This window comes from Tupaia chinensis, unplaced genomic scaffold (genome assembly GCF_000334495.1).
Source record: "Tupaia chinensis unplaced genomic scaffold, TupChi_1.0 Scaffold000354_1, whole genome shotgun sequence".
Taxonomy (NCBI): Eukaryota; Metazoa; Chordata; class Mammalia; order Scandentia; family Tupaiidae; genus Tupaia; species Tupaia belangeri.
Genome location: NW_006159849.1, coordinates 8,460,148 through 8,484,923, shown reverse-complemented (window position 1 = coordinate 8,484,923; position 24,776 = coordinate 8,460,148). Strand labels below are relative to the sequence as shown.

General features: G+C 39.5%; 1 protein-coding gene and 2 pseudogenes across 6 annotated transcripts in view; 2 read left to right on the top strand and 1 right to left on the bottom strand.

The window, feature by feature from the left end:
• SMC5 (structural maintenance of chromosomes 5) overlaps positions 1-24,776 on the bottom strand; it is a 97,840-nt gene that overhangs the window by 12,778 nt on the left and 60,286 nt on the right. For all 6 annotated transcript variants that reach the window (XM_006152476.3, XM_006152477.3, XM_006152472.3 and 3 more), the window contains 4 exons: positions 20,518-20,691; positions 20,241-20,410; positions 14,328-14,451; positions 13,278-13,400 (listed from right to left, as the gene is read on the bottom strand). In XM_006152476.3, the coding sequence (XP_006152538.1) occupies positions 13,278-13,400; positions 14,328-14,451; positions 20,241-20,410; positions 20,518-20,691 (591 nt within the window). The remainder of the gene's footprint in view (positions 1-13,277; positions 13,401-14,327; positions 14,452-20,240; positions 20,411-20,517; positions 20,692-24,776) is intronic.
• On the top strand, positions 7,705-8,736 carry LOC102493137 (ubiquitin-conjugating enzyme E2 N-like; annotated as a pseudogene).
• Positions 15,579-16,219, top strand: LOC102493547 (non-histone chromosomal protein HMG-14 pseudogene; annotated as a pseudogene).

Genomic DNA, 24,776 nt, shown 5'->3' with positions numbered 1-24,776 from the left:
GGTGTGTGTGTGTGTGTGTGTGTGTGTGTGTGTGTGTGATTTCTCACTTTGTGTGTCTCTCTCTCTTTCTGGTGAGTGCACACACCCTTATAGCGAAAACCTGTACCCCCCCCAAAAAAGAAATATTAAGAAATTTGAAAATGTTATAGAACTAGCAAGCAAAGTTTCTGAGAAAGAAAACAGGTCTGTTCTTTCCACTAACATGCAAACTTCTGTCAGCCAAAAACACCAGTAAGTGAGGACTGATGTCCTAAACATATACCAGATCTGTTTCATTAATATCTCTGGGATCAAGCCCTGGATATATAAATTATTAAGAAGGTCCTTGGTTGACTTTCTTACACACTCCCAACAGGGTCTAAACACCATGACCGACCCCAACCCTTAACTTGATCTGGATGTTGGGTATGTATGTATCTCGCGTATACAAAGGAGGTTCTGGAGGCAAACCTGGAACCTCCCTATGTGGGTCAGCCTCATAGACCTTTGCATTTTGCTACTGTACTGTCTGGACCCACTCTGGTGATTTCTATGTACACAAGTTTCACAGCAAATAAACTAAGCCCAGGTAATAGTTATGAAAAGTAAAAGGATATTTAATAGATTGAACTGAAAATACAAGCAAGCCTTTTTAATAGTCACTTAGTACTGTGGTTCCTTGAATGAATTCCTCAGCTCCCACAGCCTGAGAGAAAGAAAAATTAAAGACTTCCAGTCACCCCAACTCTGTTCTCTAAGGGGTACTGTCCTCAGGTAAATGTAAAACAAGGGATAGCTACAGAGAAATGAAAAACTCATATTGTCTTCTGCTCTTGCTTCTTGTTCCTTTGGACTTTGCTACAATGAAGTATTATAACATTATGGGGAAAAAATATCACTGAACTGATTTGAAGCTCTGGACTTAGACAAAAACTCATTCAATAGTTTCCTTCTGTTTGGTAACGTATGTCTAACAAAACCTTTGTCTGAGAAAATGTTCTTTCTATACATATATGTTTGTGATGGCTCTCTTCATACAACATTGGTTTGTTTTTTAATACCACAATTCTTCCTGAGATTTCTTTGTGGGGGAAAAAAGTAGAGAAGGGAAGGAAAATAAATGATATATTCAATAAGATACTGTCATAAAGTATAGTCATAAAGGCTAGTGAAAGGCTTTATGTACATTTCTGCTTAAAGTCTAGCCTTTTGGTACCAGCAGTTGGCATAATGGCTATGTTGCTGGACTCCCATGTAGTCGACCGTGGTTCGAGTCCCAGACTCAGTGGCTTAAACTCACACTAGGCACGTGTGCATGTGTGCCCAAGATCCCAAGAGGAGAATGGAGGAGAACGGATTGTAGCGTGGCCATCCCCCCGGGGGGGTAATTTCTCGCTTTCTGTCTCTCTCTCTCTGGCAAGCACACATGCCCTATAGCAAAAAACTCTCCAAAAAAAAAAAAAAAAGTAAAATTGAGCGTTTTATGGTTAAAAGAGAATAGAAAATACTTCTGGGCCAACCTATGACATGGTGATTAAGATGGCTTGACCCCATATAGCCAATTGCACAGTTTCAAGTGCCAGACCAGGAGGCTTCAAAAACACGCCAGGCATGCTTGCCCCAAATCCTGGAAGCTGGGAGAAATGAAGAAAGGACTGCAGCATGACCATTCCCCAGGGGGAATGGGGGGCAATTTCTCATTTTCTCTCTCCCTTTTCTCTCTGGAGAATGCATGTGGCTACTGGTAAAAAGTTTTTTTTTTAATGTTTTTTAAAAGAAAATACTTCCTCTGTTTAAGACATTAAGAGGAGAATGGGACAAAATATATGAAGTATCTCCTATGAATATTTCAAAGAAGATGGGCTTGTAGGCAGGGCTGACTGCATGGTTTAGTCCCAGACCTGGTGGCCTGAGAAACACACTGGCACATGTGGGCACATCTCAAATTTTGACGGGGAGGAAATGGAGAAGGAACTGCATTGTGACCATGACCTAGGTGTGGTACTGTCTCTCTCTGGCAAATGCAGGAGCCCTCTGGTCAAAAAATAAAAAAATTAAAAAAAGAGAAACAAATAAAAAGTTGTTATAAAAAATATACAGAATATTTTGACATTAAACAAGGAAAAACTTTCCTAAGAAGGCCCTCTTGTGGAAGAAATAAAAATTACTCTCAGAATTTCATATTAAAACAGTAAATATTCTATTTAACAGTTTATTTAAATAAGAGTAAACGAAATAAAAAACATTTTTCTGTATGAATATAATTAAGTTCTAAGGTCTGGGCAGCACAAAGTTTTACTAAAACATTAGCTGTAAGTTAACATATTTCTTCCTCAATTTTCCTTTAAATACAAGCATCACATTTCATTCCAATTTAATGGATTTCAAATTTAAATGTTAACTATAATTTTAGTTACCAGACAAAATACTTAATACAAAAATTATTTAATCTTTCTTTTTTTTTGTATTTGCTATAAAGCACATGAGCTTGCCAGGTAAGAGAGGGAAAGTGAAAATTCCCCCCCTCCCCCCAAGGGGAGATGGACATGCTGCAATCTCTCCCCTTCATTTTTCCATTCTCTTCTCAGCATTTTTGGCACTCTCTCTCTCTCACACACACACACACGCATACACACACACACACACACACACACATGCCTGGTTTTCTTCACACGTTTCCAGGTCTTGCACCAAACTACACAGCTGGCCACGTGAGATCTAGCTGCCTTAACTCTGCTGGCCCTAATCATTCTTCTTAAGTAATATCAACTTTGAATTTTATTGTCAATATGAAATTTAGAAAACAGTGGTTTTAATAAATATACAAGACTGAAAATTCTCTTTCAATTTAATCATAAACAATAAAGTAATGGCAATAAAACTATTTACTTATTATTTTTATCCTTCAAACTGTATGGATCTTATTTAAGTAAAAAATGTCTTCTCTTGGGGCCAGCAAGTGGCATGGTGGTTAAGGCACTGGACTCCCACATGGCTGATTTTAGTTCAAGTCTTGGATCTATCTGGTAGTTTGAGACTCAAGCCGGATATGTGTGAGTATGTACCCTAAATCCTGAGAGGAGAAAGAAGGGGCTGCAATATGGCCATTGCACCAGGGGTATTTTTTCACTTTCCTCTTGCTGTCTCTGTCTCTCTCCTGGCAAATGCACACACCCTATGGCAAAAATCTTAAAAACAAAACAAAAAGTCTTCTCTGAATTTCAGTTCTGTTTTGTTGAGAATAGTAAAGAGGAGGCAAAGGACAGGTTAGATGAACGTTGGAATTCCTAAATTTAGTATCAGGATAAAAAAAACCAGTTTCTAATTTTTCTTATCCCTTGCCCCCAGCCAGAGGACATAAAAACTAGCCAGGGTGAGAGGAAGAAGTGAAAGCACCCCCTATACTACCACCAACCCATGGGAAATAGTCATGTTGTGATTCCTCCTCTTTCTCTCCCTTCAGGATTTTGCATGTAAGCACGTGCCCAGTGTTTCTCAAGCTGATAGGTCTGGGACTTGAACCACATGGTTGGCCACAAGGGATGTGGCTACCTTAACCATTATATCGTGGAGCCAGCCCACAATTTCTAATTTTTGTAACCAATATTTATCCTGATCCAGCATTCTAACCACTACACCACCTGCTAACCCCTGAATCTATACTTCTTAAACACTGGCTTTATTTTAGGCAGCACATTAAACATCTTGGTGTGTATGTGTGTATACATTTTTTTTTCATTGTTCATGACAGAGCATGTACATGAGGACATAGGAGAAGAGGAGAGAGAGGAAGAGAGGGGAATTCTCTATGGAGCCTGGTCATGCTGTGATCCCCTTCCTCCAATCCTCTAGCCCATCAGATCTTGAGTACTCATGTGCATGCCCAGCATGTTTCAGGCTGCCATGGCCAGAGTTTCAAACCATAGTTGCCATGTGGAATCTGGCTTCTCCTGGGCAGTGTATTAACACTGTATCACATAGCCAGTCCCTTGATGTATTGAATTAAACTGAATACAATGACATCCATGCAAGTTGAGTGTCACACATGTGGCTGCAGATAAGCCTATCCTGGTTAGGAAAACTGTCCATGGTCAAAAACAAAGTAACAGGAACATCTATCTGTCCACCTTTGTAACTGGATTCCTAAGCAGTCAGTTTACTAAGTCATCCTAAAAATTTTCCAGAAGTTAGTAACATTGCCAAACAATGGCTCACTCACTACTGTTTGCCTTTCTCTGGGGGAAGTTTTATAGGTCTAGAATCTTTGCCATTTTCGCCTTCTAAAAATTTAAGAAAAGCATTAAATTTCATGGTTGTTAGCTACCCCTAAGTTCCCTTAGGAATACTGTCCCTATTGAAATCTGCGGCCAGTCTTCTGTTAACTTTTTATGATCAGGGTAATGTAACCTCAGAAGCAATAGTAATGCTTCCTTGGTGCAACCTGTCATGTACTCAAAGGTACTAGGTAAAAAGGATTTCTCCTAAAAGATGACACTGGATAGAAGTAAAGGCAAATAGGAGCATTTGTATGTGAATGGCAGCACACGTGAGAAGAAAAAAAGAGCAAGGACAGTGGAAAGTGGATTACCATTCATCTAGTCTACTATATACTCTTTTGCTCATCATGCTTTTTATATGAATTGCCAGATAGCACATGTGCTTGCTAGAGAAAGGGGAAGGGAAAAGATAGGGAGAAAACAACCCCCAATGGGACACGGCCATGCTGTTATCTCTTCTGTTCCATATCCCCATCCTGCTGGGATTTGGGGGACATGCACACACATGCACCCATTGTGTTTTTCAAACTGCTTGGGTTGGGACTCTGGTATTAAATGTTGCTAAAGAAATGTAAAATAAGGTCAGAAGCCGTACTGTTAAGGGGTATGTTTGTGTGTGTGTGTGTGTGTGTGTGAGAAAGAGAGAGAGAGGGAGAGAGAGAGAGAGAGAAGGCAAGGTGTACTGGTTTTAAAAGGAGCAATGAACTGTGACAAAAATGAGGGAAACAATTTAAGAAAGATATAGAATAATAAACAATAGTAAGAAGACCATACCAAAACAGCCAACCAAGTTAAAAAAAGTCTTGAAGTTGGGAGTAGACATTGGAAAAATACCATGACGCTTTGTATCATCTATAATAAATTTTAGGAAACAGATTCCTAAGCAGTAGAATACAAAAAGTAAGACAAATTTTTCTTGGCAGTTCCAGTGTGTACAAAATTTACAAAAAGTTAGGCTGCAGATATTTGCACTTACAGCCTGACTTGGGTCAGTAGTCACGAAAGCAGAAAGAGATGAATTATGAATGTGGTAATGGCAAAGAGCATGGAAAGAAAGCAACAAGGGAAAAAAAATTTCCCAATTAACTGTAAAATTAAGCAATGAGCTGAAATAGTATGCATTAAATATAATCAAAGTAATATATAATGAGTTGCTTTGACTATCTGTGCTTTGTGGATAATAATGATGAACATTCAACTATAGGAACTGTAAATTTGTTATGATATACTTAAGCCTAGATACAGATGAAGTTGCTAAGAGGCTAAGAATGAGTCTCAGGTATTGTTTTCCGGTAACAAAATCTAGATGGATAAGAAGCTAATCAGAGATTATTTCTGGACAGTATAATGTAGCTTTCTAAAAAATTAATTAGTGGTATAAAGACTGACAACAAAAGCTCTTCCCAGGAATCTTTACTGCTCTCCAGAAACACAGCAAGTCAGCTCGATTAAAAATTTTAACATTTCTGCTATTATTAACAAAGTGGAGTATAGGAGAACACCTTTGGGACCAGCAGAGGGCTTAGCAGTAATGTCATGGAGTCCCACATGGCCGACTGTGGTTTGAATTCTGGATCTGGTGGCTTGAAACTCACACCAGGCGTGTGTGCATGCATGTGAATGCCCAAGAGAAGATCTCCCAAGATCCTGGGAAGAGAATGGAGCAGAAGGGATTGCTGCATGGCCACCATCCCAACCCACCTGGGGGGGGGGATAATTTCTCACTTTCCCTCTCACAATATCTGTCTGTCTCTCTCCTCCCCTCATGGAGCACATGTGCCCTAAGGCAAACATCTTCAGAAGAGAAAAAATAGAACACCCTGTCGGTTTATACCTAGGCTCAGTACATCTATTTGAACTAAAGTAGTCACATACCACTTAGCAAGTTAAAATAAACCCTAACTTAAAATTTTAACTATCGTTCGGAGAGTAACTGATGAATCATAAGCTGTACATATTCAAAGTGTACAAACTGAGTTTTGACAATTATGTACACCAGTAAAACCACTGCCACCATTAAGGTAACAAAGCTCTCTCTCTGCCTCAAAAACTTTGTGCTCCTTTGTAATCCATCCCATCATACCAAAGCAACCAGTGACTTGCTTTCTGTCAGTAGGCATTCTACATTTTACATAAATAGAATCACTAGTGTATCATCTTTTTTGGTCTGGCTTTTTTCACTTAGCATAACTGAGATTTGTTCATGTTGTGCATATCAGCAACTCTTTTTTTTTTTTTTGTGGTAGAGTAACATGCCATTGTGAGAATGTAGCACAATCTGCTTAACCATTCAACTGTGGCTAGGCATTTATGTTCAAGTTTTTAGCTATTACAAGGAAAGTTGTTAGGCATTCATGCACAGTCTTTGCAGAAACATGCTTTCATTTCTCTTGAGTAGTTACTAGGAGAGGAAATGGCTGGATTACATGCAGGTATATGTACAGCACTTTAAAAAACTCCCTCGTGGGGGGCAGTAGGTGGCGTGGTGGTTAAGGTGCTGGACACTCCCACATGGCTGACCACGGTTTGAGTCCCAGATCTGGTGGCTTGTTTTCTCACTTTCCCTCTCTCCCTGTATCTCTCTCTGGTCAAATTAAAATAATAAAAAAAATTAAATAATTATTTAAAAGAAACAAACTCCCACATGGTGGCCAAGACTTGTTTGCACAGTGGTAGTGCAATGCTCTGCAATGCTAGAAGCTATGTGTAGTTCCTAGGCTGTCTTGAATATTCTGAGTACATGCCTGTAATCTTGACTGGCCAGGAAAAGCTGAGGGAAGGATTTTAAGTGAGAGGTCTTATTGAGGATACTCATCTTTTTCTCTTGCTCAGAAATATCCTAATTTTTAAAAAATCCTAATTTATTATTATTTAAGATGATTATACACCTTAAGTTCCCACTGGTAGCATATGAATTCCAGTTGCTCCAAATCTTCACCAGAGCTTTGGTAAGGTCATTTTTAATTTTAGATGTATTACATACTAGTAGTTACGGTGGAAGTTCACTATAGTTTCACTTAAAACTTCCTTATTTATTCTCTTTTAACCAATTCCCCATTAACTAATAATGTTGGCTATCTTTTCATGTGCTTATTTGCCATTCATATATTTTTAGTACGTTGAACTATTTTGCCCAGATTTTGACTGGGTTATTATCTTCTTTGTATTAAAAGTTGTTATAGTGATGGGGCCAGCAGGTGGGTGTGGTGGTTAAGAGTGCTGGACTCCCATAGTCGACCATGGTTCGAGTCCTGGGCCTAGCGGCTTTCTCACTTTCCCTTCCTCTCTCTCACTCTGTCCCTCTCTGGTCAAATAAACACACACACACACACACACACACACACACACGTATATAAATAAATAGATAAATAAAGTTAGTTAAATAAGATAATTCTTTTAAAAAGTTATTATAGTATTCATCAAGGTCAGTAGACTTTCACTTATTATAAAGGGCCAATAAGTAAATGAGTATATTGATTTTTCTTCTGTTTATTCTTCTTATGCTCTACTTAAGAAACCTTTGCTAGACTCGTGTGTGAGATAAGCCAAGCCAGAAATGAGACTAGATCTGAACTTGGGATCTGACAAAATGGCTAGGCTATCCTGTAGGATCATCAAGGAAACTCAGCGTTTTCTGACAGATCCGGTTCCTGGCATTAAAACAGAATCAGATGAGAGCAACACCAGTTATTTTCATGTGCTCACTATTGGCCCTCAGGATTCCTCCTTTGAGGGAGGAACTTTCAAACTTGAACTATTATTTCCAGAAGAATACCCAATGGCAGCCCCTAAAGTATGTTTCGTGACCAAAACTTATCCCAATGTAGACAAGTTGGGAAGAATATGTTTAGATATTTTGAAAGATAAGTGGTCCCTAGCACTGCAGATCTGCACAGTTCCGCTGTCAATCCAGGCTTTATGAAGTGCTCCGATTCAGATGATCCATTAGCAAATGATGCAGCGGAGCAATGGAAGACCGATGAAGCCCAAGCCATATAAACAGCTAGAGCATGGACTAGGCTATACGCCATGAGTAATATTTAAATCGATCTGATCATCAAGTGTGCATCACTTCTGTTCTGCCAAGATGTCTTTTTTTTTTGTTTGTTTGCAGTTAATGGACACAGGCTTAGAAACATTACAGAATAAAAGCCCAGGCGTCCTCAGCCCTTTGGTAATTAAATGCACATTGGCAAATCTATGTCTTTTCCTGAGATTAGCTGTTGTAAAGCAGAGGCTAGAGTATCACCTGGATTGTTGTGAAATGTTTAAAAGCAGTGGCCCCTTGCTGCTTTTATTCATTTCCCCCATCATGGTTTAAATATAAAGCACTGAGAATGAAGGTAGTTGTCAGAGTTAGCCACAGGGGTGTGGGTGTTTTACTTTATTTTTCTGAGGAGGAAGGTGATTTTATTTCAATTTTATGGGCTCCTTTCCCCCTTTTTATAGTGATCCAATCACACTGGTTAAAAGCAGCTAACCAGTTCTTTAGAATATGGACTTGGGATCAGTAGATGGTTCAATGGTTATACTGCTGGACTCCTACAGAGTCAACACTGCTGGTCCCACAAATATAAAATTCTAATAATTTTTTTGGAGAGGTTTTTTCTTATTGGGCGCATGCACTCGTCAGAAAGACAGAGAGACAGAAAGCGAGAAATCACCCCCAGAGGGGATGACCATGCTGCAATCCCTTCTCCTCCGCTCTCCTCTTGGGATTTTGGGCATGCTCGCACACACGCCTGGCATGAGTTTAAGCCACCGGGTCCAGGACTCGAACCGCAGTTGACTACATGGGAGTCCAGTGACACAGTCATTATGCTAACTGCTGGTCCCTCCAGTTTTCTTTTTAAGAGAGATTTTTGCTTTAGGGTGTGTGCGCTCGCCAGAAAGACAGAGACAGACAGAGAGACAGAAAGCGAAAAATCACCCCCCAGGGGGGATGGCCACGCCGCAATCCCTTCTCCTCCATCCTCCCTTTGGGATCTTGGGCACACACGCACATGCGTCTGGCATGACTTTTAAGCCACTGGGTCCAGGACTCAAACCACGGTCAGCTACAGGGGAGTCCAGCGACACAGTCATTATGCTAACATCTGGTCCCGTCAACACAATTTAAGTACTAGACCTGACCACTTAAAACTCAGGCGAGGCATGGGTGTATGGGTTTGTGTGTGTGTGTGTGTGTACCCAAGATCCTGAGAGGAGAATGCAGGAGGAGGAATGTGGCGTGGCCATGGCCATCCCCGTGGGGGGTGATTTTTCCATTTCTCTGTCCTTCCAGCGAGTATACACATCCTATAGCAAAAGAAGAATATGCTCTATAGCCAACTTTATTTATATGCTGTAAATGAAAAAGCTTAATTGTTTGAACCAAAATGGAAACATTAAACATTACTACCCTCACTAATAACACTGTGACTTTGCTGTCAAATGTAGACTCCTTCAAAAGAAGCTTGTGATCATTTTCTATGCCTTGTATGGAAATCTATAAATCTTAGTAAAATATTTTTTGTTATTCTAGAAAAAGAAAAAAGAAATTTTTGTCAAACTCCAGTTGATTAAAATTTTCTGTTTTCTTCAGAAAGTTTTACTTTAATTTTTACATTGCAGCCCATCTGTACATGGTATGAGTTCAAGAGTTATGGTGTGTTATTTTTTTTACATTGGACTACTCAACTGTTCTAGCACTATTTGTTAGAAAGATTATTCTTTCTCCATTGAATTACCTGTGAGGTATGCCCCCCTCCCCAAAAGAAACAATAATAATCCTGCATATATGTGGATGTACTTCTGGATTTTCTATTCTATTCCATTGATCTATATGATCTATTTTTATATAATTTGATTAACTTTATAGGAAGTTTTAAAGTAATTAATTTGAGTCTGCAATTTACTTTTTTCAAAGTTGCTTGTGTTCTTCTAAATTTTCTGCATTTTATGGTAAATTTGCCAACTTCTACTAAAAACCCAGCTGGGAATTTTACTGAATCTACCAATTGGAAGAGAATGACATTTTAACAAATCACGACTCTTCGATCCATGAACAAGATCAATGTATTTAATTTCTCCCAGCAAAGTTTTCTCTCATCAAATTTTATAGTTTTCAGTATATGGGTCTTATAAATTTGCCTAAGTATTTAATATTTTTGATGCTATTATAAACAGTATTTTTGTCCCAGAGCATTCCCCGCCACCACCCTTTACTCATGATAGAAGGCATGCCTACTTACTTCTGAGTGAGAGAGAAACAGAGAATGGGAATATCCTCCACAGGACCTTATTATGCCGCAATCCTCTAGTCTTCAACTCCATTGAATCTTGGGCATGCACACATGTGCCCAGCATATTTCAGGCTGAATGGGCCAGGGATTCAAGTGACAGTTGCATATGGGATTTGATTTTTCCTGAGCACTGCATTCTACCACTGGACCATAGAGTCAGCCCCAGTACTGTTTGTTTATTATTTTTTAAAAAAGATTATTTAATTTTATTTTCATTTATTTTAATTTGACCAGAGACACACAGAGAGAAAGAGGGAAAGTGAGAAAGCAAGCAACCAGGTCTGGGACTCAAACCATGATCAGCCACGTGGGAGCGTCCAGCGCCTTAACCACCATGCCATCTGCAGCTCCCCAGCCCTAGTACTGTTTTTAAATTTCAATTTCCAATTGTTCATTGTTAAAGATGGAGCCATCTGATTTATATATATTGAACTTATATCCTATAACCTTGCTAAATTCACTAATGGTACTACCATCATTTGTGTAGATTCCTTAAGATTTTCCATAGAGATAATCATGTTTGCTTGAAAAATATTTCCTATTCTCTTTCAGTTTTTATGCTTTTTATTTTTTTTCTTGCCTTACTGCACTGGCTAAAACCTCATTGTTTTGTTTTTACTTAGTGCCAGGGTGTATATGTGCTAATCAGAGAGACAGGGATAGAGGAAGAAAGCTTCTTCTGATAGCACGTGGTCACTCCACAATCCCTTCTCCATTTCTTCATCCTATTGGTATTTGGGACATACATGCATGTGTAGCCAGCGTCATGCCACCAGGGCTGGGATTTGAAAGGTAGCTGACCTTTGGTGGGATATGGTTCCCTTAAACACCAGGCCAAGGGGCCAGTCTAGTTCTGTTACTGTTTAATGTCATATTTATTTCTGTATCTCATATATTTGTTAAAAAAACAAAAACCAAAACTTTTGTCACATGATGTTTTATTACCTGCCCTCTTGCCTCTTTGCTTTTGTATATTTTTTCTGATACTTAGGAGGGCTTCTATTTTTCTTGTAAAAGTTATGTTTGTGCAGCTAGCTTAGATAATATCCTTATAACTTTTTTGAGCTTACTGTCTATTTTTTTCTCCATTATACATAATACTGAAATTCTCCCTCATTTTCCTCTCCCAAAGCACCTAGCTTGAAGTGGTACCCCTTTTATTTCTTGATAATACCTATCGGTCAATCAGCAAATATACTGTATTTGACATCTCTCTCTTACTCCATTTTTCAAACAATTGTGTCTTAGCTACACTTTCAGACTCAAAACCATATAGTAGTTGGTAAGTATATAGTACATAGTTTATTGTCTCCTTTATCTATTATATAATGCTAGTTCTCAATAAAAAGCATTGTTCTAAAAATGAGTTTCAGTTGATTTTAGAGTTCACAGAGCTGGACAATCCTAGCATTATCCAACCTTTCTGAAGTCTGTAAAGTTGCCTCTCAGAATCAGCTGCTCTCAAACTGGGTCTGCTGAGCTTTTCTATACCGAATGGAACCGCCTCCTTTAGAGATGAGTACCTCTTAGCAACTTGATTTATGGGTTCTCTCAGTCAGTCTTCTCTTATGACACCATGTAGCCTTGATGCTGAGGTTGATTTATCTTACCCCCTGGTATTTTGGAGTTCATAGGTATCAGGTAATAAAGAATCTGGCTAGATTTTGTCACTGGTTCCTCTAAAACCTTTGGAATTGAGCAATAGGGCTTTTATTATTCATAAACTCCTTAGATCTTGCATGTGCATATGTCAAGGAGATAGTTTAGGGTGGAAGGAGACTGCCAGAAAGACCAAATAGGTAGAGGTAGAGGATTAAGTCTTGAAGCCATATATCAGGCAACTTCCCCAACTCTACAGAGAGGGGCAAGGGATTGAGTTCAACCACATAGTCAGTGATATATCAATCAGCTATGTAATGAAACCACAACAAAAACCCTGAGCACTGAAGCTTGTCAGAGCTTCATAGGAGGTAAATATATAAATGAGTTAGGAGGATGACCAACACTGAATGCATGGGAAGAGAAATTATTGTGTTTAAGACCTTGCCCTTTGTGTCCCTTCATTTGGCTAGTACTATTTAAATCCTTTAATCAAAAGAAAACAAACAAAAAAAACTTATTCTAAGTATAGTGCTTTTCTGCGTTCTGAGCTGATCTAGTAAATAACAGAACCTGAGAAGATCATGAGAACCCCTGATTTTGCAGCTAGTTAGTCAGAGGGCAGGCCACGTGGCCTGTGAACTGCTGAATTTGCAGTTGGTATCGAAAGTAAGGGCAGTCATATTGAGTACTGTAGGTAGTTAACATCAGAATAGTATTACAGTACATAAAGAAGGATACCTGGAAACTTATTTTTGTAGTATGTGCTACCCATGGATTTGTTACTGTTTTATTAACCCAGCTGCTCTTCTATTTTAGGGAAAGGATTTTGAAGATTTAAAAACTCGATCTTATTGCCAGCTTTTCTCTGGGTTGTAAGCCAATGTGGTATACAACATTTCTTCTCCTCCATACACTACCTCAGTATTTATCATTCAGATATAAACAGAAGATTAAATCACCAGGGTTAAACACTTCAGTGTTTCAAGTACTGCTTCCTCATTAGCAGGAGGCATACATTTGCAAATTAATTAGCATACAAGAAGTCGCAGATTCTACGTGATGATACATGATATATGTTTTCCAACTGGCCTAAGGATGGATTCCCAAATAAAAAATAAAGGCAAAACTATTTTACCTCTGTGAGACGTAGTTGTGAAGATGCAGCCATATAATCTGACTCTAATTTGTTCTTCTCAGAGATCACTGTGGTATTTTGAAGAATCAAATCTACTTTCTGTATATGCAAAGTAGTACAAATCTAGGAACAAAAGCCCTTAAGAGTTTAGTTTTTGTGTTACTGAAAAAAAATAGTAATTTTTTAAACAAAATTATAAGCCATAGAAAAACAGATTTTTTTCAGTTGTGACTGATATCTTTTAAATAGTTCTTACAAGACAATTATTAAAATAAGTTTTATTGTGTACATAATAATCTCCTGTAATAAATCACTAACTTTAACAAATGTTTTTAATCTATGCGTTACCTATAAATGTCAAACAACTAAGCAAGCTGACACTAATGACAAAAATTTATTGCCTAAAAATAAAATGCTGGAACCAGTAGAAGATGTAATGGTTAAGCCATCGGATTCCCATGTAGTCGACGACTGTGTTTGAGTTCCAGAACGGTGGCTTAAACCTTACACTGGGTACCTGTGTGTACATGCCCAAGATCCCAAGAGGAGAAAGGAGAAGGGATTGAGGCATGGCCATTCCCCCTGGGGGGTGATTTCTTGCTTTCCGTCTCTGTCTCTCTGATGAGCACACGTGCCCTATAGCAAAAATCTCTCATAAGTAAATAAATAAATGAATAAATAAATAAACAAAATGTCAAAAAATTAATCAAGGGGTCAGCATGTGGCGTGATAGATAAGGCACTGAACTTTCACAAGACTGACTACAGTTCAAGTCCTGGACCCAGTGGCTTAAAACTCACGCCGGGCATGTGTGTGCGTGCCCAAAATTCTGAGAGAAAAATGGAGGAGAAAGGATTGCAGTGTGGCCATTCCCCCTTGGGGGTGATTTTTCACTTTCCCTCTTACTGTCTCTTTCTTGCTCTGATGAGAGCACATACCCTATAGCAAAAATCTCTCTTACAAATCTAATCAAGACAGTCTATCCAATAAGGACCTCTAGTAAATTTACTATCTTGTCTTATTTATTAAAAGTAATAAATAATGCCTTACCTTTATTAGGTTTGTTAATTCAGTAACAAGTTTTGCTTTTTGGACATTAATTTCTTTGATTCTGGTGCTTGCTTTTCGCTCTTCCTCCTCAAGGTTACAAGTATCCTGTTCCATCAGCTTTAAACTATACACACACACAATGATACAGAAATCAGACTTATACAAAGGAATTGATCCAAAACTTGTAGGTTCCCAGTCATGTTATTCAAATGTATAAACTGCTAGTCCTAGATTAAACGATCATTCCATGCAGCCAGTCAGGATCAAAAAGTATTTGTTGAGATATGTTATGTGCCCAGGATAGTCTAGATATTGCTAGTGCTAATAATGGCATAGGATCTGCAGTCAGAAAGATGGCTTTGAACTTGAACTCCTTGTTGTCATTCACTAATAAACAGTGTTAACAATACACAAATTATTCTTTTGGGTTTCAGTTTCCTCATCTGTAAGTTGAAGTTAATAATAGTACTTTTCCCAGATGGCTGTGGTGAAGAATAAAAAGGGCAATGCAGGGGGGCCAGCAGATGGTGTGATAGTTAAGGTGCTGGACTCCCATGACCAACAATGATCTGAATCTTGGACCCCGTGGTTTGAAAATCACACTGGAGGCACATGCATGCATGCCACAATCCTGAGAGAAGAATGGTTTTGGCATGGCTGCCCCCCAGGGGGTGATTTCTCACTTTTCTTCTCTGTCTCTCTCTGTCAGGTGCACGTACCCTATGGCGAAAATCTAATAAAAAAAAGTAATACATGTAACATACTTAGTATAATGCCCAGTTCATAACTGATCCATTAATGTAAGTTGTTACTGTTGTTTTATTATTAATATTGTTTATCAAACATAGTTCCTTTCTTTAAAGTGCTTAAGTAGGGAGTTTATAAGTAAAAAACAGAATGAAGACAACAATCCTAAAAGTTAGTCTATGCTTTTCACTTTAAAGATGAAGAAATCAAGACTGAGATAAGTTAACGTAAGTCACCTAAGATCACACATATTTTTTAAGAGAAGTTTTTGCTATAGGGCGTGTGCTCTTGCCAGAAAGAGAGAAACAGAGAGACAGAAAGCAAGAAATCACCCTCTGGGAGGATGGCCACACCACAATCCCTTCTCCTCCATTCTCCTTGTGGAATCTTAGGCACACACACACACACATGCCTGGTGTGAGTTTAAGTCAGTGGGTCCAGGACTCAAACCATAGTCGACTACATGGGAGTCCAGTGACATAGCCATTATGCCAACTGCTAGTCCCAGATCACACATATTAAGGGGTGATAATGTGTTTCACAGGAATGTCCATGTTCTTTACACTATACCATACTACCTTCAGGAAGAAAGAAAAAAGGATGGAAGCAATAATAAATAAGAATGAATAAATTCAAGCAGCTTGGGCAGCGGGAGGAGTGGTAGGGTTTATCCAGTGAACTCTGCGCAATGGCCTCATCAGGCACCCAGCATGCACGCTCTCCGCAGCCAAGATGCCCAAGAGGAAGGTCAGCTCAGCTGAGGGGGCGGCCAAGGAAAAGTCCAAGAGGAGATCGATGAGGTTGTTGGCTAAACTCGCTCCTATAAAAGAGGAGACGAGGCCAAAAAAGGCGGCAGAGAAGGATAAATCTTCAGACAAGAGAGTGCAAACAAAAGGGAAAAGGGGAGCAAAGGGGAAACAGGCTGGAGAGGCCAACTGGGGCACTAAAGATTTACCTGCAGAAAATGGAGAAACTAAAAATGAGGAGAGTCCACCCTCTGATGAAGCAGGCGAGAAAGAAATCAAGTCTGAGTAATATCATAAACCAGGTCTTATCAATGGTCCCTATCTTCCTTCTTGTACAACCCAGAGGAATATTTTTATCAACTATTTTGTAAATGCAAGTTTTTTAGTAGCTCTAGAAACATTTTTTTTTTTTTTTTGGAGAGGTTTTTCACTATAGGGCGTGTGCCAGACAGACAGAGACAGAGAGACAGAAAGCAAGAAATCACCCCTCAGGGGGGATGGTCACGCCACAATCCCTTCTCCTCCATTCTCCTCTCGAGATCTTGGGCACGCACGCACACGCGCCTCGCGTGAGTTTTAAGCCACTGGGTCTGGGATGCGAACCGCGGTCGACTACGTGGGAGTCCAGCGACACAGCCATTATGCTAACAGCTGGTTCCCGTCTAGAAACATTTTTAAGGAGAGAATCCCACCTCATCCCATTTTTTAAGTGTAAATGCCTTTTTTTAAGAGGTAAAATCATGTACTGGTTGTTTATTTTTCAGTACAACCAGAAAATACTGTGATATTGACTTACAGGAAGGAAGCTTTGACTCTCTTGCATGTCAGCTTAACATTCCATAGGTGGGGGCGGGTGGGTAGTTTTTAATATCCTAAATACAAAGCATACTAAACAGCAGTTTGGAGTCACAGTCATACATTCAATGTGTCTTGAATACTTTAAATTACTTCATTATGTTTTTTTAGTAGTATTGTTTCCTAAAGAAAACCACTCTTTGATTGTTGCTCTACCTGTCAGAATTGTGTGCACTCTAACATCTTTGGTCGTGGTAGCCCAGTTTTCCTAACAATTCTGTTAATGTGCTGTGAAAGACTGGAAATTTGAAGTATGTAGTGTGTATGATATTAGATTGGGATTTGGTGGGACTTACATAATAGCTTTCAACATTTGAAGACAGTGGTTCTTGATATTCTCTTAAGGAAAATCTGAAGCTGGAATGTCACTGGAATAACTTAAAAAATTCACTATACTTGGCTTTTTAAATTTTTGGTACGTATGTTAAGAATTGGGGGAACCAGCAGTTAGTGTAAGGGCTATGTCACTGGACTCCCATGTAGTCGACCACAGTTGTGTGCGTGCATGCCCAAGATCCCGAGAGGAGAATGGAGGAGAAGGGATTGCGGTGTGGCTATCCCCTCAGAGGGGGATTTCTCGCTTTCTGTCTCTCTCTGTCTCTGGTGAGTGCACATGCCCTACAGCAAAAACCTCTCCAAAAAAAAGAATTGGGTACAAATTGAAATGTCTGTACTGATCCTTGACACAACCAATAAATCTCAATTACAAAAAAAAAAAAAGAATAAATTCAATAGATGTTGTAGAATGCCCCCTGAATGGTACAAGGAAGAGTATGCAAGGGAGGAGAAAAAGGTAAGTTGAAATGTATAGTGAAATATTACTTTGAATAATCATGAAAGCTAGTCTAAAGAAAAGTCATGTTTAATTACACTTTACGTAGCAATGACAGGAAGCCAGCCACAATGCATAACTTTAAATGGGGTAGGAACATACAAAGAAAAATTCTGCAGCAGTATTCTGGATGAACTGATGGGAGAACGAACTAGTCAGGGAAGACCATTACTGCACTAGTCCAAAGTGAATAAAGGTAGGTATAAAGTAGCAGGCCTATAAGGGATATGAAAAGTCATTTCACAGGAACCAGCAGTTAGCGTAATGGCTATGTCGCTGGACTCCCACGTAGTCGACCGCGGTTCGCATCCCGGACCCGGTGGCTTAAAAACTCATGCTGGGCGCATGTGCGTGTGTACCCAAGATCCCGAGAGGAGAATGGAAGGAGAAGGGATTGCGGCGTGACCATCCCCCCGGGGGGTGATTTCTCACTTTCTGTCTCTATGTCTCTCTCTGTCTGGTGAGTGCATGCGCCCTATAGTGAAAATCTCTCCAAAAAAAAAAGTCATTTCACCACAAAAAGCAACATTACTTTATGAGAAGAAATGGGTCTAATACAGCAGTTGCACAATAAAGGTTAAATGTTTTGTAAACGATTGAGGACAGGAATGAGGTGAAAGGCTGAAAAAAATGGTTTAAAGTTGAAAAAATTTTTTAGAAATCTAGACTAAATACATATATTTTGTTTAAAGTAACTAAGTAACTTCATTAGTTTTTATTTTATTTTTTTAGAAGTTTTTGCTATAGGGCACGTGCGCTTGCCAGAAAGACAGAGACAGACAAGAGAGATAGAAAGCGAGAAATCACCCCCCAGAGGGGATGTCCATGCCACAATCCCTTTTCCTTCATTCTCCTCTAGGGATTTTGGACACGCACGCACACACGCTCGTCGTGGGTTCAAGCCACCAAGTCTGGGACTCGAATTGCGGTCAGCTACGTGTGAGTCCAGCGACAAAGCCATGGCACCAACTGCTGGTTCCATTTCATCAGTTTTTAAACAGAGTTAATGGTCAGTTGTTTGCTTTAACAAACAATAATAAAAAGCAAATCTTCCTGGGGCTGTCAGGTGGTGTGGTGGTTAAGGGTGTTGGTACTCCCACATGGCCGACCATGGCTTTCTCACTTTCTCTCTCTCTCTTTCTGTCCCTTCCTGGTCAAATTAAATAAATAATAAATAATAAAATAAATAATAAAAAATAATTTTTAATTTTAAAAAAGTAAATCTTCCTAATTTATTTCATAATGATTTAGTCTATTAATATGTTTAGAAACACACACGATGTTAGATGAAGGTAAGGTTTTCTTAAAATGTAACAGAGTACTGCATACTGACATCAAGACTCAGTTCACTGATATCTGGATTCTACACTGAAATTAAACCTAAACTACATCTTACCAAGTTTTTATATAGTGTTAAAAGAATATCCACAATTACCTGAAAAGTCTATTAAAATAGCTCTCCCATTTTCAACTACATTTATGTGAAGCCAGATTCTCATTAGACTTCTTTTTAAAAAAATAATTATTTATTTAATTTTATTTATTCACCCATTTATTTTAATTTGAACAGAGAGAGACAGAGAGAGAGGGGAAGTGAGAAAGCAAGCCACCAGATCCAGGACTTGAACCGTGGTCAGCCATGTGGGAGTGTCCAGTGTCTTAACCACCACACCACCTGCTGGTCCCTCTCCTCATTATACTTCAACCAAAACGTCTCAACAGACAGCAGATAGGAAGAAACCTACTGATTTCAACTAAAGAGATTTACAAAAGGTAAAACAATGCCACTCTCATTTTGTTTGAAAAAGTTACTTTTTCATAAATATTTTATATCATAATTACAGGTTAATAATTGAACAAATATTTTAAACACTCTGTTCTAATTTCTTTTTTTTTTTTGGAGAGGTTTTTGCTATAGAGTGGGTGTGCTCGCCAGACAGACAGAGAGAGAAAGAAAGCAAGAAATCACCCACCGGGGGGATGGCCATGCTGCAGTCCCTCCTTCTCCATTCTCCTCTTGGGATCTTGGGCACGCACACACACGTGCCCGGTGTGAGTTTAAGCCACCAGGTCCAGGACGTGAACCACTGCAGACTACATGGGAGTCCAGCGACATAGCCATTATGCTAACTGCTGGTCCCAACACTTTGTTTTAATTTCTAATGTAGTAACTAACTATCGATAGATATAATCCATATGAACAAAACTTCCTCAGGGTCCTCATTAATTTTTAAGCATGTAAAGAGGTCCGGGGACTGGAACAGTTGATTAGAGGATAGAAAAACTCACAATATATATATTTTTTTGAGAGGTTTTTGCTACAGGGCACGTGCGCTCGCCAGACAGACAGAGACAGAGAGACAGAAAGCGAGAAATCACCCCCGCAGGGGGGATGGCCATACCACAGTCCCTTCTCCATTCTCCTCTTGGGATCTTGGGCACACACTCACACGCGCTCGGTGTGAGTTTAAGCCACCGGGTCCGGGACTTGAACTGCGGTTGACTACATGGGAGTCCAGGGACATAGCCATTACGCTAACTGCTGGTCCCCAGAAAAACGCACAATATTTCAGAATCACTTCCCTCTTTTGTCCTTCGGGCTAAAATAGTATTTTGGGTAGTTAAGATTAAAGCTTTAGAGATAAATAATTACAGAACATTATCGCAGAAACTTGTCATTATGGATATAATTAATAATCCCCTATACAGTACTTTGTACCTCCCACAAATTACCTTCCTAGTTTGGAACTAATTTTTTGTTCCAGTTGTCTTTTCTTGGTTTTTCTTTCAAGGAGCTCCTTCTTCTTCTGTCTGAGTTCATTGTCTTTGTGTTCTAGATGTTTGTTTGTCTCACGTAAGGCAATCAACCCAGATTCTATTGCTTGTAATTTTCTATTTATTTCCTATGAAATATTCAAAATTGTTAACATATTTTAAAAAACCCAGTTCTAGTTTAAACACAGAAATCTTGTTTATATTTTTTTCTAATATTCAAATCAAATTAACCAACCTTTAGCTGTTCTTGTAAATGCCTTCTTTGCTCGAGATCCACAGTGACAGTGAGGAACTGGGCGACTTTTAGGGATGTGTTACTAGAAATAACTTTGTTAGAATAAAAAGAAGTTTTAACCACATACTTTTCTTCTGCTGTATAAATTTGTTTTAATCGGGTTTCTTGTATTACCTAAAATGTAAAGCAAAAATTAGTGCACACATGGTAACAATGATATGCTTTAAGAGATTAAATAATTAAAAATATGAAACGAAAAAATAAATATTAAAAAAGAGAATACAAAATACAGATACTCCCTGACTTACGATAAAGTTACATCCTGAAAAACTCATCTTGGGGGAACAGCAGTTAGTGTAATGGCTATGTTGCTGGACTCCCATGTAGTCGACTGTGGTTCGCATCTCAGACTCGGTGGCTTAAAACTCACACCAAGCGCGTGTGCATGCGTGCCCAAGATCCCAAGAGGAGAATGGAGGAGAAGGGATTGTGGCGTGGCCATCCCCCCTCGGGGGTGATTTCTTGCTTTCTGTCTCTCTCTCTCTCTCTTTCTGGCGAGCATACGCACCCCATAACAAAAACATATCCAAAAAATAAAACCAAAAAAACTCATCTTTTAAGTTGAAAACACTGTCAGTTAAAAATGAATGTAATACATCTAACCCACCAAACATCACAGCTTGCCTTAACACGCTAAGAATATTTACTTAGCCTATAGGAGGGCAAAATCATTTAAAAGAAAGCCTAATTGATAATAAATGTTTACATACTTGTATAATTTGTTGAATACTGTACTGAAAAACAATGAAACCCCTAAGCCAAAAATCGTTGTTTTCTTTTAAAAACAAAACAAATGACAGCCTACACCATTGTTAAGTTGAAAATCACTAAGTTGAGCTATCATTGGGGACCATGTGTACAGATCAAGTTAATTTTCAGAAGGTGAAGAAATACTAGTATACTTCATTTTCTTAAACCTACCCAACAATATCTTTCAAAAGGTAGTTGATACATTTCAAGATATTCTGAACAACACTAAGGAAGAGAGAATTAGAAAACTAAAATAACTAGCCAAGTTAGGCAATACTTCACTACAGTCTCTCCAAAGTGTACTTTCATGGCTCTGTTATAGCTAAAGATGAGTTATCAAGAGCTAGATGCCAGAAGATTGACTTGTGTTAACTCTGATAAGTCATTTACTTTCCCCTGCTCAGTAATAGTGTTTAAAGATACATAGTCTTGTATCTTTGTATTTTATTGAGAACTCTTTTCTTACGAACTTACATGAGTGGGACCAGCAGTTAGTGTAATGGCTATGCCGCTGAACTCCCACGTATTCGACCGTGGTTCGAGTCCCGGACCCAGTGGCTTAAACTCACGCCAGGCGCATGTGCGTGCGTGCCCAAGATCCTGAGAGGAGAATGGAGGAGAAGGGACTGCGGCAAAGCCACCCCCCTGGAGGGTGATTCCTTGCTTTCTGTCTCTCTCTTTCTGGCGAGGACACACACCCTATAGCAAAAACCTCTCCAAAAAAAGGAAAAAAAACACAGAAAAAAACCCATTTACACTGAGATCTAGTTGTGTATAAGTATAAAGAACTATAATGCAACTTTTTTCTACCTCTCAAGATTTATAACCAATACTGGGAACCAGCAGTTAGCGTAATGGCTATGTTACTGGACTCCCATGTAGTCAACCTCGGTTCGCATGCTGGACCTGGTGGCTTAAAACTCACGCTGGGCGCATGTGCGTGTGTGCCCAAGATCCTGAGAGGAGAATGGAGGAGAAGGGATTGCGGCGTGACCACCCCCTCCCCGAGGGTTATTTCTCACTTTCTGTCTCTATGTCTCTGTCTGTCTGGCGAGCGCACGTGCCCTATAGCGAAAATCTCTAAAAAAAAAAAAAGAAAAAAAAAGATTTATAACCAATACTAATGTGGTTTGTTTGCCTCCCAAAGTTTACAGTGTAAGAGAAGAGATAAGACATATTTAAGGATATGTACTCTATTAAGGTATAAACTGACATCCTGAAAAGAATATAAACTGAGTAATTTGGAGTAAGAGAAAAGAATGGATGAGAACAGTCTATCCAAGTTTCATGAAAATAAATTTTAGAAGGGATCTGAAATGACAGACAGTAAAGGAAGAGCACTCTAAACAAAAAGGCCATCTTGAGCTAAGATCAGCAGATAACCGAAGAGGAAAGTCTTAGAGAAACTAATGAGAAAACAATTCCTTGGGAACCAGCAGTTAGTGTAATGGCTATGTCGCTGGACTCCCACGTAGTTGACCGCGGTTCGCGTCCCGGACCCGGTGGCATAAAACCCACGCATGTGTGTGCATGCCCAAGATCCCGAGAGGAGTATGGAGGAGAAGGAATTGCGGCGTGGCCATCCCCTCTGGGGGGTGATTTCTCGCTTTCTGTCTCTCTGTCTCTCTCTGTCTGGTGAGTGCATGCGCCCTATAGTGAAAAACCTCAAAAAAAACCCAAAACGAAACAATACCAGCACAACACAGCATATATAGTATAAGAATAAAGTATAAGAAGTATTGAATGCAAGGGCCAGCAGGTGGTGTGGTGGCTAAGGGCACTGGATTCCCACATGGTTGACCACAGTTCGAGTCCTGGACCTGGTGGCTTGCTTTCTCCCTTTCCCTTTCTCTATCTTTCTTTGGTCAAATTAAAAAATAAGAAATGGGACCGGCAGATGGCGTGGTGGATGGGGTGCTGGACTCCCACATAGCCAACCACAGTTTGAATCCCAGAACTTGTAGCTTGCTTTCTCATTTTCTCTCACTCTCTTGCTCACTCACTCTCTCACTCTGTCCCTCTCTGGTCAAATCAAAATAAATAAATTAAATAAATAAAGTTAAAAAAAAAAAGAAGTATCAAATATGTTCAAGAATTTTAAAAGTATCACTTAGATAAAACCCAAAATATTAAGATTAGTGAAAAATACCTGAAAAGAAACAAAGGGGGGACCAGCAGATGGCATAATGGCTATGTTGCTGGACTCCCATGTAGTTAACTGCGGTTTGAGTGCTGGAACTGGTGGCTTAAACTCATGCTGGGTACATGTGCGTGCACGCCCAAGATCCCGAGATGAGACTGGAGAAGAGATTCCAGTGTGACCACCTCCCCCGGGGGGTGATTTCTCGCTTTCTGCCTCTCTGTCTTTCTGGCATGCACACCTCTCTCAAAAAAAACCAACAACAACAAAAAAAAACACACACAAAAAAAAGACAGACAGACAGACAGACAGACAGGGGGCAGCAGGTGGAGTAGTGGTTAAAGTGCTAGACTCCTACTCCTACATGGCTGACCATGGATAGAGTCCTGGACCCAGCAGTTTGAAATGGACCAAAGTCACATGTGCATGTGTGCCCAAAATTCTGAGAAAATGGAGAAGAGAATGCGTCATGGTTATCTGCCTCTAGGGGGTGATTTCTCATTTTCTCTCTGTAGCTCTGGTGACTGTAAGACCACTATAACAAAAATCTGTCTTAAAAAAAGAAAGTTCAAAAAGTAAAAAGATTGTCCAAAAACAATAACTAATCCTTTTCTGCTTCGAAGTGAAGCTACGAAAGTCCCTACTAAACATTCTACTGTCTTGCTGTATTAGTACGGAATTACCATTTCCTATGGGTTCAAAGATAGTCCTACCTATCCTTGAACTTATGAAAGAAATTGGTTTGATGCATGCATATTGCTTTGTCCTCTTTTCTAAACTGAATTAAGACGCAAGAGTAGTACACCTTCATGGAGAGTTCTGATTTTGGTTCTCCCAAATGATCACCATATATAATGCAATTTTTCCTTTTTATTTTTTAGAGAGATTTTTGCTATAGGGTACATGTGTTCACCGGAGAGACAGAGAGACAGAAAGCGATAAATCTTCCCCCTGTCCCCCCAGGGGGGATGGCCATGCTGAAATCCCTTCTCCTCCAGTCTCCTGTTGGGATTTTTGGGCACACGTGCCCAGTGTGTTTTAAGCTGCCAGGTCCAGGACTCAAACTGCGGTTGACTACATGGGAGTCCTGCGATATAACCACTATGCCATCTGCTGTTCTCATAAAGCAATTTTTTTCTTTTGGAGAGGTTTTTTGCTATGGGGCCCATGTATTCGCCAGAAAGACAGGGACAGAGAGATGGCAAGAAATCACCCTCCAGGGGGGATGGCCATGCACGCTACATGCACCCGGCTTGAGTTTTAAGCCACCGGGTTGTGGTCTACTACATGGGAGTCCAGGACATAGCCA